General features: G+C 40.5%; 1 protein-coding gene across 1 annotated transcript in view; it reads right to left on the reverse strand.

The window, feature by feature from the left end:
- Nucleotides 1-356: 356 nt before the first annotated feature.
- Nucleotides 357-17,820, reverse strand: part of UTS2 (urotensin 2) — a 61,390-nt gene continuing 43,926 nt past the window's right edge. The window contains exons 2-4 of the mRNA XM_086922403.1: nucleotides 7,843-7,965; nucleotides 4,328-4,371; nucleotides 357-750 (exon numbers count right to left, since the gene is read on the reverse strand). Of these exons, the coding sequence (XP_086778529.1) occupies nucleotides 634-750; nucleotides 4,328-4,371; nucleotides 7,843-7,965 (284 nt within the window). The 3' untranslated portion in view covers nucleotides 357-633. The remainder of the gene's footprint in view (nucleotides 751-4,327; nucleotides 4,372-7,842; nucleotides 7,966-17,820) is intronic.

Below are 17,820 nucleotides of genomic sequence, written 5' to 3' on the forward strand. Positions count from 1 at the left end.
AAATATTTTAAAACTTAAAATAAATCATTTATAATAAAATATCACTATGGTTTTTTGCATGCCATAGCAGTCTCAGGTCCTACTGTGTTTTTTAAAACCTAAAATCAAATACTCAGACAGGAGATTAGCACAACTTTAACAATCCTTAAATATCAGTAGAGGAATGCTTCTGTCATTTTTATCCAACTATAATACTGCTGTTGTTGCATAAGCTTTATTTCAGCAATGATGTCATGAAAGCTATAAAAACGTTTAAAAGAAAAATGCAAGCATGATTAGATTTTGCTATTTTAGCGAGTAAAGGAGACATAGCCACATTCAACTTAGTTTAGAATAGATTTAATTGTACCCATATATTCACAGATGGCTTTTCTAATCTCTAAATGTAGTTGTCTTTGCTTTGTTCTGGGAAGGATGACATTACAAAAATAATCACATGACTTTTTCAAAACATAAAGAATTTATTAATCTTCAAACACAAAATAATATGTGCTGGGGTGTTCCAGTCCGCTTCACATTTTGTTCCCTATGGCTGATATTGTTTTCTAAATCAGGAAATTGTATTTACAGTACTGGTGTCCAAGGGGTTAACCATAAAAATATAAGATGAAATAACAATTTTCCATCAATAGTTCACACGCAGTATTTCCAGAAGCACTCGGACAGATTTCCACGTTTTTTATACTGTTTCCTCTCCTTTGACAACAAGCGGCTTAGCAGGGCATTCCTTCGACGTGTTCCATAAAATGCCTGCAAAGAAAGGACATAATACGTTTTTCTGATTAACAATTGCTATATACTAAAAACATATTTTTTAAAACTCTATTCTGGCACTGTCATCTGACATTATTTACTGTAAGTCAACACAATTAATAACAAAATCGGCAGTGGCTGTCATGTCGTGGAAACCAAACAGTAGACCTAACTAGGAGTATATTGCTAAGTAAGTGTAGGTTGATGGTTGCAGTATCTTATTGTATTTGGTGACTTCTTGGACATTTTCGAAAACTATTCTCTACATAGGATTCAAATATCTACACATGATAATTAAAAAAAAATTTGGTGATGTAGGTCACAAATATGCACAGGCAAGTGGAAGTACAAAGAGTAAAACCGTCAACACGCTATTCTATGGCAGTCTGCGTACATTAAGCTAGAATTTTAAAGTGTTTGCAGTGTTGCTGAGCATTGTGGATAAGTACTTCTTGCCAAGTAAAAGAAAGCCATTAGACCAGTTCCAAATGAACCATTCTACTTTCTGTGCTTTGACCCCTCCTCTCACTTTGTGCTTACAAGATAAAGGTTCACTGGAAAAGGTAAATTAGAGTCGCTACAGCGGATTCCCAGAAACTAGTTGAATTTTAATATTTTGCTGTTGAAGCAGAACTATAGCTGTGAAGAGCCTTTCTGCATCTTGAACCAAAGGACTGTTGTCTGAGGAAACTTAAGGAGAATTTTTGCATAAAAGAAACATAATTACAAACGTTATATAGGTGTTTGGAGGTTATTTCTGAGAAACAACAAGACAAGTTTCTAACTTAATTAGGAGGAAAATAACCTTTGCAGCTGTGTCTTAATGTTTTTCCACTCAACAGATTTTGCACAATTATGACGAGGCTAAAGGAGAAACAGCTATTAGACTAATTGGTCCGGTGGAGCCCCTTTTGGACTATAGATTCCAGTCTTGCCTACTAAAGATTTTTAAGTTTTGAAAGCGTTTTTGAGTTCAAATGTAAAACTTTTACTAGACTGCCCCACATTGTGATTTAGTCACAAAGTGTGCATAAGTCACGGTTCACAGATGCTAACATTTGTTTTTCGCTTAGCCATTTTTAATGGAACAGTTTTGTTTTTGCCATAACACCTAACCCCCTATATTCTGTTCTATTCATTGTTATATCTTCCTCTTTTTATCTACCATGGTTCGAGGATGGACCATGTATATATTTCTGGTTAAACTCTGTAGTATTTTCGTATTACTATGTATCTATTGTGTAACTTGCTCCTAGCTGCTCAGCCTGGATGAATGTCCTATGTGGAATGTTGGTGTGAGCCATGAGTGGAATATTTGAGTGACTGGGTCTGAGTGATGACAGTGGTTGAATGGGGCTGAGCAGCTAGCAGGCTGCTCCCGGTGGGACTGCTGACAGACATCTGCACTTGTTGATACAATGGACTTATATACTTGTTGATGAAGTTTTATACCTGTTTATTTACCACTGGAATAAACCTACGTTTACCTTATATCTCCAGCATGGTCCCTGATTACTACAAACTCCTTTTCTGATCAAATTGCTGCTGGCTGCTTGAGCTAAACAACCAAGGCTGAGGCTTTTTCACATTGAAACCAGTTTATTTTTTAGGAGTTACGTTTTTGGGGGATTTTTGTGAGTTCAGTTACAGCTCTCATGAAGGCCACAATCAGATTTCCTAAATTGCCACATCCTTAATGTAACATAATAATGACAGAATACTTTTCTGACAATAACTTCACTGATAAAACAGACTTAGCAAATAAGGGTATTATATTACATTGAATGCCATGCCTTTGGGATTCCACCATAATGTTTCACCAAACATGTTTTATTAATGTATTTATTTATGCTAATTTCTTGAGTACTCATGTCGCCCTGCTGACCTTTGAAGGTACTAGATAGCTTTGTGGCTTTAAAATCAGAAAACTGAAAACTAAAGGTCCTTAGCAACTATTGTAGTGCCAACACACCATTCGTCACTACTGTATAATCACTGGTCACCTCAAGGCTTGATCACGGCAGTATAATATAGAGGGTCTAACCATATCTTCTCTGAATAGATTATCAACTCCTGGAATCACATATTACTTCAGTCCTATGAGAGTTTCACTAGCTAGAGATGAGGACAAGTGACTGTGCATCATACACAAGCACTGTGCGGAAGCCACAGAGTTTACCTAGCAAACTAATTGAAGCAGTCCCATCATAGTATTGAAGATGCACCCACAGTGTAATTAATGACTCTTGTAACACCAAACTCACTTAACTGAAATGTGAAAGACAAGTCTGTTCCTACAACAGAGAATGAGAATGTAACAATCTCCTTACTCACAATCAAATCCAAGCAAAACCTCCCTTAAGACAAAAAACCCCTCAAATGTTAGTCTTCCTCTGAGTCCAGGCAAGGAGACTTACAACGATGTTTGACTGACCACGGACAATACCATAGACATTTTCTTCACAAGGTAGAGCGACAGCAGATTACAATTCCCCTAAGACCAACATCACCTAGAAAACCACCAACCAGGTCTATCTTATGAAAGACACTTTGATTTCAAGGTTACAGAGAACAACACTACATAGTCATGATCAGTGGTACAATTATTATCATCAACCAACCAACACACCACCACCTAACTACATCAAAAAATCCATGGTTGGTCTTCAGAATAACGCAATAACCGCCCTAACTTTTCACCTAATGGAAAAGTAATAAGCTAGATCACACATTCATTGCTTGAAGACTGCTTGTACAAGATGTCTAAAACTGAAATCTAGCTCTGAAACTTTTCTATGTTAGTTATATGTGACTCATCACGAGGATCTCCATTGTGACTGAGTATCTGAACCCTCTGTGACTGACTGACTGACTGAAGTACTTTTAAAGCGCTCGAATGCTGCGGCGTCTTGGCGCTAGGATAACTAAAGAGAGTAGTGCTTAGAAGGACTCTAAGTTGGTTTGGATATTAGAAAGCGTGCCTACACGTGACTGCTTCGAAAACTGAGGTAATTCTCATCAGTCAATGATGAATATTCAAAATACCTCCACAGTTAGGTATGGTACTTCTGTAAGCCATAATATTTTATCAAAGACACCAGATTGACAGAAAAGACAGAGTCTGCTATCTCCAAAGCAGTAAATTTCCAGTGCCATAAAATAAAAATTGTTATGCCACTGCTTTGCCTAAAATCATATGTATGTTATAAGGCGCAACATTTAATTGTTTAATCAACTTCTGAAACTTCTCATACAGTGACCTCTCAGAGACTGTTGTGCCGAGTACCAGGGAGCCTATTTTTTTTAAGTGTCTCTGAGGCTGCCTTAGTCATTTTTCAAGAACAGAAACCTAACACGACGTTTAAATCACATTAAAGATGGTTGTATCATCTGCAAATCTCTTAATAGTTTGATGAACAGGGATTTTAAAGTCCGATCCAAATATATCTAATTTATTTTTCATTTTATTTAGGGCTTTTTGAAGTGTTGGAAAAAAGGCAAAACATATTGCCTTAGAATACAGGGTGGGGTGCAATATTTTTACTATTAATATACACAAGAAAGGCCCACTCACCTCGTTCAAATTATCACTTGGATTGTAACCAATTTGTGTTGCGTCTGATTGAGCATGAAAAAGATAAACATAAAATGTTATTTCACCTCTATGCACCATAATGAATTCAAGTATTGTCACACCATGTTTCATAATTATGTATGTGGGTAATACATGCATCGGATATTGTTATTGACCAATAACTTAAAGGCACACATTTACTAAGAGTCTGTGCTGGAGCTGATGAAACTCAAAGTGATACAAAGCACCGCAATGTGGTGAAAACAATGGGAACAGTTCAACTTTCATATTCAAAAACTACTTTGCACTGACAATTAATCCTTGCTCTGTGCCCAAACCCTTTTCCCCATCCCACTGTTAATTTCTGCTAGATTGAAATAACCGATGTGGGCCAGTGCAAAAAAAGTATGCTTTGATACATAGTCAAATCTACTGAATTATGCTTATCTGATTTTGAACCAAGCTCTCACATCAAGTAAAAGCAGGGACAAAATAGAGGTCAAACTATCAATGACCTGATAAGTCTACATGTGCAAGTTTAATTTAGTCTAAAGCAATTCTTCCCCAAACGTTTCAGAAGCACGATACAGTTTTTAGAAGGACAGACTTTCTAGACCACCTAGTTTTAAAAGAGTTGAAGATGTTATTATTTTTTATTCAGTTGTAGACTTGCCTTCAAGGTGTTGTGAATTAGCAAAAGAATATACTCCTTACATGCCCTTTGATATGACTTTATCGGACTGTGGGCAAGATATTGATCTGCCGGTAAAAGTGGCTGATGGTAAACTGCACTGGAGCTGGAACACTTTTCAGAGTGAGGTGCTGGACTGTGGCATCAATTGACTAAAATCTCAAGGCTTCTGAAATGCTGATAGCAGTGATTTTGGAACATCTGAAAAAACTATTCTATAGCAGAGTATGGGGTACGTCCTCATATTCATTTTTGCGTTACAAATCGGGCCAGTGGCACATGCTGGACTCCATACATATCTATATTGAAGTTTTATAAAGCACAAACACTGCCCAAGGGCACTGGAGCACTTTAAATGAGCACCAGATCACATCACATAATGACGGATTAACTTAATTTTAAGCACTAAAGATTAAGGACCTGATTCACATATGTCCTCCGTACTCTGGGCGGAGGTCCTACAGTTGTGTGGGAGTCTCTGTACTTGGGGCGGAATCTTGCAATTAAAATTCTTATTGCAAAGATTCCACCCCGAGTGCGGAGTCAGCCTAATGACCGCGGACCTTCCGCCACAAGTGCGGCGGCCCTTTAAGAAATCAGGCCCCTAGTGATTTGCTCAGAATCATACTGAGACTCACACCTGTTTTCCTAGATCCAAAGTCAGCAGCTCTGGCAATTTGGCAACATTCATATTTCTCAATGTATGTGTGAAAGTCATTCACAAGTGGAATGCTTGTGCATGATCACGTTTAGCAGCACATTCTCCATTGAAATTTTCATTTCCAACTGAAATATCCACTACATTTGCACAACACATAAAGTTTTTCTGATAAAACTACATAGCACACAAATTATAGATAATGTGTGGAAATCAGTTTTCAGTTAATTCGTATCATTTGCGCACCGCCTAGTAAAGTGTATTGATTGATTTTAATCTTGGTAAAAGTCTTTGTTGCCATTACGCTTCATAATTACAAAAATGTGTGTTTCTTTTTCCTTCCTATCTGCTGATATATTCCAAAATATTTGTGTAGTTCATTTATAGGTACCTATGTTTTGATGTGTGTTACATAAAAAATGACATCATACAGCCTTTCACAGTCCTTGGACCTAAGCAAATTTGTCACATATTTTACTTTAAAAAAGTCCTCTCACTTTGAAGACGGAGAAAGAAAAGCAAACACCATTCCCTGTGTTAAAAGAACAAGCAGTAATTTGTCAGAAGACATACCCTGTCATTTGACCTCTGTCTCTGTAGCACAGCAAATGTGATATATTATGTAAGGCATCTTTATTTATTGCTGTGACCCAGCAGTGAATTGCCCTCAATGTCTGGAAAAATGTGCTCTATAACACTAATCTTACATTTCTGACTCCTTTTTGTTTTGTCACGCTTACAAATTTGTGCTGAAGAGTGTACCCCTAGTACAATGCCCATGTAAGACAGTGAAGATTCACCTATCAACCATAGCCACACATTTTGCAAAGTGGTAACCTCATTTGCTGTTTTCTGTGATTCGTACAGTGCACTACCACTATTCTTCACACTGCATTCCATTGTGTGAAAAATAACAAATGTTAGCCTCAGTGTCTAAATTGTTAGGGCGAAACTCATTAACCCCTACCATGCAGGTGACGGAACCACGCCGCCACAAGCCATGGGTGGAGTGTGCTCATGACGGCGTGGTTCCGTCATGCTGCGGCCCCTCTGCCCTCTCGGCACTGATTCCCCGCCATTGCTGGCGAATTAGTGAGTGGGCGGAGTCGTGAAGGAACCACGCCAACATGAGCACAGCCAGCCCGTGGCTCGTGACGTCGTGTTCCGTCACAAGCATGGTGGCGCCGCGCGACCCCCCTACCCCCAGCTCCATGGCGGAATTACCGCCACGGCCAAGGGGTTAACTGCAGGATGCAAATTTGAAAAAAAATATTTGCTCATTGAAAATGCACTACTCAGAATGTAGGGATTACAGTCTGACCAATGCCCCAGAGGTGTTGGTCTGTCCCACCACCGGCTGCGGTCAAACCGACCACATCATAATGCGGCAGTCAGACCGCTATCCTGGCTGTCAGGCGGACCACCACCAAACGCCTGTCACTGACGGTCCACCCGACATCATAATCAGGCCCTGAATTTTTTTAAAGTATTCTGTAAAAGAATATGCACTATAAATGTACAGTCTTTTGACAATTCGCCCAGATTTTGGTCGATTTAAATTTATCAGCCTTTATAAGCAAAGAACTTGAAAGGCTTGAAGCGATGTGCAGTGTCAGTTGCATTTCACGATCCCTGAGTACACAACATAACAGTTTGTTGACTACTGTATTTTAAATGGAATAAACCTGCTCTAGAAACTCAACATCATTGACTAAAGGTAATTTTCCCAAGTGGAATTTGGGCTAGGAAGAAAAGAAGCAAATGGTTAGGCATCTACATTATTTCTGGGCAAGAAAATATTCTCCTTTTAAGGACACCTCGCAGCTTAATTCTGCTGGTACACCATTTTCTACAGCTACTTACTGGACCACTGGACTACTATACGTCTGGTCATCTTTTCCAAATAGAATCATCTTGTGTTTTGTTTGCTCTTCAAAATCAAAATATTCTCCTTAAAGGCAATGTATAATATAATACAATACAACACAATATTATATTATATTATCTATATTATATTTTATTATATTATTAGAAGTCAATGGAAGCCAGCTTCTGAGCCAGCAACTTGATGCAGCTTATGTCCTCCAATATTTCCCTAAAATATGGTAACATGAGATAACAATACACCACCACATGTCACAGTATGCATGAAAATTAAATCATTACCATTTTTTATCATAACATCTTCTGGCATTGACTCAAAGTTTTGTTTGTCCAGAATTGCTGGCAGATTCTGCAGGAGATATGTCCGGTCTAAGTTGTTGGCTTCTTCCAAATCTGATCCAGTATCTAAATAAACATAAAATAATTAATGTTATTGAAAGTAATAGACGATTGGTATAAGCATTTGACAAAACCTCCACTTTTGTGATGTAACCTACAAGGATTTTTGGTCTTATGGCCCTTATTTACTAAGTAACGCTTTGTGCTTGTGCTTACACAAAACAAAGCATAGAGTCAATTTATTATCCATAGCAAAGGCCCATAGGCGCAATGGGATAGTGCCTACATAAGAGCATATAGTTGCTACCCTTTCCAACATCTAACAGCTTACACTATCAGCCGATTTCTGGAACATGAAAACTCAAAAAAGTCAAATAGTACAGAGCATCAAAATAAATACTTCTGATTGCTGAGATGGCGGGTCCTGCTGTGTGTTGCTCTAACCACCACTTGTATTTCCTAATCAAAGGGCCAGGAATTGTTATGCTCTAATAAAAAAAATCCACATATCACCCGGAAGTAGAACACATTCTGGTTTTAAGGTCAGGCCCGGTACTAAAATGTTAACATTGGTAAAAAAAAAATTACAAACTTAATATAACATCACTTTTGAGCTGGAACGAAAGTATAACAAATACAAGATCTACTGTTTGAGCACTGTCATACATTTGATAAAAGGTTTGAGTTCAGTTTTTCCATAACATGTAAAAGGAACAAAGCTTTACTCACATGTTATCAACTTGTGTCAGCACTGCATGATAAAGGTTATGCTCTTTTTGGAGGGAGTGTAGGGCCTCTTTCTGACTCGTGTGCTAATTCCAGTTCAGACACAAAAGGATCTTTACACCTAAATTGGGATTAGTAGTAGTGTACAAATACCACTCTTTTTCTATTAAAACATTAATAAGCTACGACCTGGAAAAATGGGAGCAGAGGAACACAAAAGAAGTCCTGAGTTTCACTCCTCAGAAACGTTTTCTTTTCCCATTCCCTATGTGCAAAATTGAGAATGAAGTGGTTATACTGATCCATGTGGTATCATTATTTACCACATGAGGTATTTCCACCCAAAACAACGCAGCATCCTTACCGATGTCTTTAGACTCCGATTGCTAAAGGGCGAGAGCCCTGCATGGAAGTTTACATACTCTCACTTTCTGCTGCGAGTTTGGTTCTGGAGTGAAAGCTAAAGATTATGTTGAATTGCCCCTGAAGCCATCAGCCATTCACTCTAGCATGTTATGCATTGCCTGGTAGCCACAGGGCAATGTATTACATGCTAGAGTAAACTAAGTGAGAACATTATCTCTTTATTTCAGGCTATCATTTGTTATGATCTACCTCATTTGTTCAATGCAGGTCACATCAATCCCTTATTTAGGTATAACATAAGATACTTATGTTATACCTAACTAAGGGATTGTGTCATATTTTAAAATATTTCGACTGATAAAAACATTTAAAATCAGCAGCAGCACCATATTGATAATGTCAATAAAAAATAATTCACCACACTCACAGCTCTGCTAGATGCCAAACACCATCGTCTGGACTAATGCATTTGGTCACGTCTGCCATATTACTGCACTCCTCTGAAATTATCATGCAAGTTAGATTTAACGTTTCATAAGCCCTCAATAAAAGTCGGGCAGAATAGGGTGAGGAATTTACTACATCTTGAAAATTGAGCTAAGAATTTACTGGGTGTGGTCATATCTCCTATTGCAAGTTTTTAACTCTTAAAGAGGCATACTGTGCAGAATTGGTATTTAATATGCAGCAAGCACAGATTGGACCTGCTGGAATCTATTGGGGGAAAACTGTGAGGGTGTGATAATTATCAAACAACTTGTAATTCCGATCACTGTCTAAACTCCTGTAAATATCGGGCCTTTGTACCCAGTTAAGTTCCAGCAGGTTTGACATGCCAACATTTTACAAAAGGTGCAAACTGCTGCGAAGGACTAACTTGACTGGAGTCCTTGTTGAAACTGAGCAATATTGCAACAAATGTACTGTGGTGAAGTCCTCTGTGTTTTGCAACACAAATAAACTGACACATGTCGTTTAGGTCATTTCTAGATAAATGGAGCAGAGCTGGCAAATCCCATATCCCACGAAATGTCCCAGTATGCCACAGTCTCCCTGACCATTGTAAATTGCCTTAAATTAAAGTTTTCGAACATGTTTATGTAACCTGAAGTATGCAACAGCTTGTAGTAGAGAGGTGTGGCGCCGCGGTCAGGGTGACTGACTCCGGAATCTGGGGATCACGGTTCAATCCTCAGGGCCGGTGGCAGATTAGCCCAGCACCATGTGACTCTGGGCAATAGCTTGCTTAATCTTCCCGACGGCCCCCAGTGCCTAGAGACCCTTACGGGTGATTGTGCGCTTTACAAATGTGGATTATTATTATATCGGCCTCTTAGAAACAATCCTGGCTCAATTAACTCTCTCCTGCATGCAGCAGCCCATATAATATCCGATGAATGGAAATTTGCTAACTACATCATATCATCATCAAACAACTTTGCAAGATCCACCTATCAGCCAGCATCAGTTTCACGCAGTACCTCTTAATACAATGTGTTTAGATTAAATAATAGACAGCTGTACCCTAGTACAAAATGTTAGCTTCTCCTCTGCATCACTAGCAGCATTTCTGTTCAGGCTGGAATATTTCTACTGGAGCACACAAAAGGCTGGTTTGCATATAAAAACTGCCTATCTTACACCCTGACGCATTACCACAAAGATCTCAGGCATGCCCGGGCAAACTTCTATGCTCTAAAAATCGAACAATCAAAAAACTCGTCGAATGAACTCTTCCAAATAATTAAGTCCCTAACATCTCTCGAACGAACACCAGCGTCAATTCCATCCTCAACTGACCTTTATGATCAAATCGCACAACCTTGCCTGGATTAAATAAATAATAATATACATATTCTTCCATGAGACTGCCAGGAATTTACAGCCTATAATCTCTGCCTGGACCCCTTTAAATGCACCCAGAAGGCTCTTAAATTTAAAAACCATCTCGGAGGCTGAAACTAACAGTCTGATGCTGAAAGTAAAGTCTGGATCTCCCTCAGATCCTGCGTACCGACTATATTAGAACGAGGCAGAGAAGCCATCGTTCCAGCACTCACTGAGCTGTTAAATCTATCTTTTGGCTCAGGGCTTGTCCCTCAAGTGTGGAAACATGCAATGGTGATCCCGCTTCTGAAGAAGCCGACCTTAGATCCCTTGCTGCCTGAAAATCTCAGACCTATATCCGTACTGCCTTTCTTCGCATAAATTGCTGAGAAAATGGTCATCCAACAACTTATGAATTTTGTGGAGTAAAAGGCTCTTCTCCACGAAATGCAATCTGGGTTCAGACCCTCTTATAGCACCGAATCTGCACTGCTACTCGTGCCTGAATCCCTCCTCAAAATAGCAGATGATGTTAAAATGACAGGGCTAGTCATGCTTGACCGGAGTGCCACCTTTGACACTGTCTCACATGGTCTGCTACTAGATAGGTTACACGATGCAAGGGTGAGAGGAACTGCACTAGGTTGGCTGGCTAACTTTTTGGAGGGTTGCACCTTCCAAGTCTTCCTACGGTCATTTGTCTCTACCACCCAGAGGTTGAAACAGGGCGTGCCTCAGGGCTCAGCTCTGAGCCCGACCCTCTTTAACCTTTATATATGCCCACTGGCAGACCTTATGAAAAGTCATGGTGTGCAGGCAGTGTCTTATGCGGATGATACGCAACTGATTCTAACCTTGGCTCAGTAGATTTTAAACTTTGTTTAGTTGACTTGGTGAACTGGTTGAAAAACAGCTGTCTGAGACTAAATGCTAGTAAAATTGACATTCTAGTGGGAGGGAAGCAGCCGTCTATTTGGTCCTTGATCTGGTGGCCCAGTGAGCTGGGTCCCTCACCTTTCCCGAACCACAAAGTTAAAAATCTTGGAGTTTGGTTTGACTCCACCTTATCCTTCTTGGACGAAATCTCCACTCTTACAGGTACCTGCTTTGGGGTCCTGAAAATGATGAGGAAGATCCTAGGTCTTATTCCGGATTACACGAAAATAATGGCAGTCCAGGCCCTTGTGGTATATGGACTATTGCAATATCCTCTATTTGGGGGCCTCCAAGAAGAGCATCCATATGCTTCAACAAGTGCAAAAGGTGGCAGAGCGTATGCTGCTCAACATTTCCAAAAGTGCTCCCAAAGGGCGAGCTCTGGACACACTTCATTGGTACCCCATAGAGGAAAGGATATCTTTTAAAGCCCTATGCTACGTTCACAATATACTGCATGGCAAAGGCCCGACTTATCTTCTTCCTATGATCTTACCATACCACTCAAAAGGCTGTTTAAGATCAGCTGGTACAGGACTTTTCGGCGTTCCCAAATTAAATAAAAAGAGTCTTGGTGGTAATTCTTTTAGGTTTCTGGCAGACAAACAGTGGAACCTACTTCCTTTGCATCTCTGACTAAAGCCTTGAGTAGTGTGCTTCCAAAAACACCTAAAAACCTGGCTGTTTAGGAGACCTTTAAACCATCAGTAGAGGCGGCCCAGTCACCCTCTCCGTCTATCGGAATTCAGCGCTGGGACACTCCGAACTAGAGTGACCAAGCACTCTACAAATTGCTCACATATGGTCTCTATCACTAGAGCCATAGTGAATTGACTGGAAAGGGTCACTGCCAGTACCTGAGAGTGCTGAAAGCATTCCATCATCACCTCTGTGTTTTCCTGATCAGATATTTAAAAGGCTCTAGATTCTATTACCCTGAAACAAATCACACAAAAGTAAACCTTCTCCATCTATGCACTGAGGCTTTGACACAAACTCAACTCCATCTCTCTTAATGTATCTCTCAACTTCTCTTGTCCCTTTCAGAAAGGTAATGAACCATCAACACTTGCAATAAAAGAGCAACCTTGAAAGCACTTAGAACTAGAAGGTACGTACGAGGCGTGAGTGATTGTATGCAAATGTCTCCACTGACATCTGGGGCAAGATAGGTCCATGTTTTATTAAATGACTGGGACAGAAAATTCTCCCAGGCACCACAATAAAAGTCAGTGGCGGCCGGCATGGTTCGGGAGTAGTGGGCGAGGGGCAGGAGGGGGAGACGGGGGAGCGAGTGTTAAAAAGAAAGAAAAAATATTTGCTTTCTTTGTGCGTCCCCATAGCCAATCACAACTCTGCAATGAAGCACTGTGAGTGGTCTGAGAGCAGTGGTTCGGCACTCTGACAGGCAGTGGGAGCATGGACATGCTCTCTATCTAGGCTGCAATACAGCCTGGGAGGAGAACATGCAAAGTGCGCATGAATGTGTGGCCCAAGACTGCCTGCCAAACATTCATGCGCACTTCGGGCCGGCCAAACATTGCTGCACACTTAGAAGGTGTGCTCACCACTCCCCCTGGTCCTGCCATCAAAGCAGCCCGCCCACCCTGCAAAGCTGCCGCAGCAGGTACAAATAAAATGATAACATCCACTTATTATTATTTTATTTTTTCTTTATGTCACTTCTAAAAAGTAGTGGGGCGACGCTCCTCTGCCTTAGTGGAAGAGCCACCACTGATAAAAGTGCCCCCTATTAGTGAATTAGCAAACACAAAATGACCCATGTTTGCAAATCGGGGTAATTCTGCACATGTAAAGACATACTGTGTAAGTGTTTTGCAAGCTATGGAAGACTGCAAGAATTTGAGCTTGTTGCAGAAAATATTTGTTATCAAGCAAATCAAGAGTAAAAACTGGCCCAGAAGACCATCAAAGAAGCCCACTAACACCGGAAAACTGTCCCACACATGGACCTGTCAGACCACCCTATCAGGCACCGCCTGATTGCCCTATAGGCCAGTCCAACCTTGTACTCGCATAAAAAAAGATAATATGGGGTTTCTTTAATTCACCACAATTTTGCAAGCTGATTTTACTCTGGCAGATTAAGAAGGCTTTAACCGTAAACTGCAGAGGCCTAGCTGCGTGTTCAACAAGTTTTATTAATTATAATTAATCTGACATTGTCTACATAGTGCTGAAGTTTGTTTCATAGCCTGGACCACTGCTATAATCCCCCCCCCTTCCCGTCAATCAATCATTCCATCAGGGTTTTGTAGAGTGTGACTACTCACCCGTAAGGGTCTCAAGGCGCTCTGGATGGGGGCAGGAGGGGGTCTGGTCTGCTCTTCAGTCCACAAAACATGTTCCCCCACCCCAGATATTCTTGCTCTGGAAGCCTTAAAAATTGCAAATTGAACCGAGGATAAACACGTTTTGTAAGTTTGTAGTGCAATAGGGCCTTTAAGGAGGAAATGAGTCATGCCCTGTTTGATTTACCCAGAGTACACTTCCTTACTCAGCACCCACACAATAAGCAAGGGAATCCTTTGTACTGAGAAGGTGCCTGATTACCTCGTTGAAGGCTAGTGCTTGTAATAGAAATTAGCACTACATTTACCTTCCCCTGTTTTTTTTCGAGTCACAGGTAGCAAAGACAACTTAACTAACTTGTTTCCAAAAGTTGTATGGGGATTTTATTTACAAACAAAATCTATGTAGAGAATATTGGTAACTTTCTAAATGCATAACGAGTGAAAAACGCCTACAGAACTCACACATGTTGCCTTTTTAAGAATTCACAAAGATGTCGTTTAAAGTAGAGAGTTTGCATAGGTTTTTTCCCAGTTTAGTACTCCCTCATAAGTAAAACTGCAAGAAAGCTACATTTATAGGTGCAATCAGAATTTTAAGAGTTATTTGACCCTTTTGGGGTGTCTAGCTCCCCTGAAGAGGGAGACGTATTTTTTCCTGATGCGATTTGGAAGCTTTCCTTGTGATGGGAGGGCTATAAACCTCTGCAAACCTGTTGCCTCTCCTGCTAGTCTCTTGTTCCCCCACCTCCAAAGGTCCGAGCCAGAAAGCAGGTTGAGCAGTAATTCTGAAATGAAGCAGGCATGCTACACCTTTCGCAAGATGATACACAGTCAACTAGGGGTCTATGTACACATGAATAGATCAGATAATGACAGTGATTGAAGCATGCAAATAAAAGAACATTTGACTAACATGACGTTTTCTTTCACTAGGTGAAAGGTCAAAGGGATATCTGGTAAATACATTGTGAAGACTATTTATTGCTTACTATTGGATAAACCAGTGCTTGGGAAAGGAGACTACCGAAAATATCCGAAACAGGTGTAAAAGCCGGAAAACAAATGTCTCTTTTATTCATTGGATAATCCCCTATGTGAGTTCTCATTTGTTCAGGGCGCACCTGGAAGGGACAATGGGGGTTGGCAGAACCTAGGGCAGCCATGCATGCATGATGAATGTGTCTGGGTTTGTGCCTGCTGCACAGCTAGACGTCGCCACATGTAAACAAAAATGTGCTTGGTTATTATACAGCCCTAAGATAAACCCTGTGTCTAAAGGTCTTTGTGAAAGAAAAATTCTGGTGCAAAAGCACCCACACCCAATCCCAATTGCCTCAGGTGAGTGTAATAGCTTCATGTCAGACTTGGAGCATCAATGATGCCCCCTGACTTGGCCAGGATTGTAATCCGTTAGCCAAAGAAGGAAATTATAACCATCTTTTCCAAGATGTATGTGATGGAGCAGACTTGCCGAAGGGCAGAGAGGCACGGCTTCACCAACCTTGGAGCTGACTGGTGTTTTTTTTGCTCGTAACCTCAAGAGTAGTAAAATTGGCAGAATTGGCCCATTCACTGCTTTAGATGGGCTATCATTAAAACATTTTTAAGTAACTGACATCAGTTCCATACTGAAGATGTAAATGTAAAACCAGGAAAAACTAAAAAGGGAAACTTCCAAAACTCAAAACCCCCCTTTCATAAGAGATAGCAAAGCCATTCACCATGTTCGCATAAATATTGAAAGAATGAACTTTGGCTTTTAAATGGATTTAATTCAGTCTTTTTTGTAGTTTTGAGGCTCTACTGGAGACCTACCTTTGGAGGTGAAAAACAAAAGTTAATAAGCATCCTCTTTTAGAGAACTTCACCAACTAACCCAGTCCAATTCACATGTCCCCCATTCGATGAATGTGGCAGTGATTTCATATTCAAGTTTATTAACTCTATTTAATTATGCATGTTAACCTCATTATTGAGTGTGAACAACCGACCTGGATAAGCAATTTGGATAAATAGATACGTTTCCCTGGCAAAAGAGATTCTTTTAGTGCACGCTCTCCTCTAATGTGCTTATTTACAAGCCGCTTGTGCCGCTGGTACATCCCTTTTTCCCATTTTAAAAGAGACGAACGGACAGCGCACGGGGCTTATAAATAAGCCTCTTCTCATTTTGCTATGCTGCTGCAAAATTGTGGCCCCAATTTCCCCTACAGCATACTGTCCGCTCCTACGTTTTCCCCAGTCTTTCCTCTATAATTGGACAATTAAACCTGCCCATTGGGATCACCGCCTAGAAATGGCGCTCACTTCATAAAGTATTGTATGAATGCAGTTTTGCTTACTTTAAAGATTTTTACATGGATGCTTCACAATGTTAGCTGAAATACGATTACCAGTTTAACACCTTAGATGCGGCGCAAATATCCCTCTCCAGTGCTGCGCTGTCCATTGGAACCAGTGCTGAATGGACGTCCAATGGTCGTGCGCAGCACTGTGGAGGTAGTGCTGCCGTCGGCCAACGCCCGACGCAGCACTTAAGAGGCTAATTACGGGCTACTAACCAGAGGGGAAAGCGTACTGCTCAGCACTGAATTCATATTTCGCTTCTGCAATGAGCTGCAAAATGTAAACCAGACAGACCTGACTTATTTATACACATCCCAAAAAAAGTTCCATGTTTCACAAGACGCCTGAGAGAGGAAAACTTTCATAGGACTACTCTGATGGAGGAGTTGAGTAGGAAGAGACAACTTGCAAGTCCACCTCATACTATGAGACATACATGAGTAATTTGTGTTCTACTAGAAACATGTTCCTTATTTTATAGTCTGATTCGTCAATGTTTATGTCTAGCTCAATGTTCCCTTCTGTCTAATCTTCTGATGCAGCTACTTCAATAGTCAATACCATTCTTGTGCCAACTTCAATAGGTTTCCTCCCAAGTGTTCGACTGCCAATTTTGTATGAGTGGTTTTATGAAAACCTTGTAAATTTAGTCACTGAACTCATCATTTCACTTATGGATTTTAATATTGAATACAACGTTTTGTTACAGGCCGCATGCTGCACTTAGGGGCAGTTTGACATAAACCCATTTTACTTAAGTAATCCATGTTTGATTATATTGGTACCCTACAACCTAAATGACCCCTATTTCCTTAATCGCTATATTGGTTATTTGTATGCGACTGCCCTTCATAACCTCCTTCCAATCCACCAGGTTCCTGGCCCACTGTTAGGATAAGCTTCTGGAATGGAGGCTTTCAAATTCCAAAAGGAATTTTCCAAATAGAAGCAGTAATCATTTTTACTTAAGGCTGACTTCCAGAACTAGAAGACATGATATAAGGCTGGGGGTGGTGGGAGGGCTTCAGAGTGTCATTCCAAAATGTTTGTCCTAGAAATTATAGAAAATACATAGGAGACCCACCAACACAATCTTTTAAGTCCAAAACAGGAAATGACGTTTAGGATGGGTAGACATGTAGGTGATGTCTGATAGCGTGCTACTGCCATATCAGTACAGCCAGATTCAGGGACAAGATCTGACCATGAACAGGCAGTGGCTAGAAAGGTAGTGATGCGGCATGTCCGCGTTAACCGGTGCATAAGGAAAGAGAATGATACAGTGTTGTAGTGGGTCTTTTTATGCATGGGCTTTGCGGACATCCTGTAGAATGTTTATGCTGTGAGAATGGGGCAATGCATGGAATGTTGGTGGTCTGTGTGCCGGAACAGGCTTGAGAAGTAG

This window comes from Lissotriton vulgaris, chromosome 5 (genome assembly GCF_964263255.1).
Source record: "Lissotriton vulgaris chromosome 5, aLisVul1.2, whole genome shotgun sequence".
NCBI lineage: Eukaryota > Metazoa > Chordata > Amphibia > Caudata > Salamandridae > Lissotriton > Lissotriton vulgaris.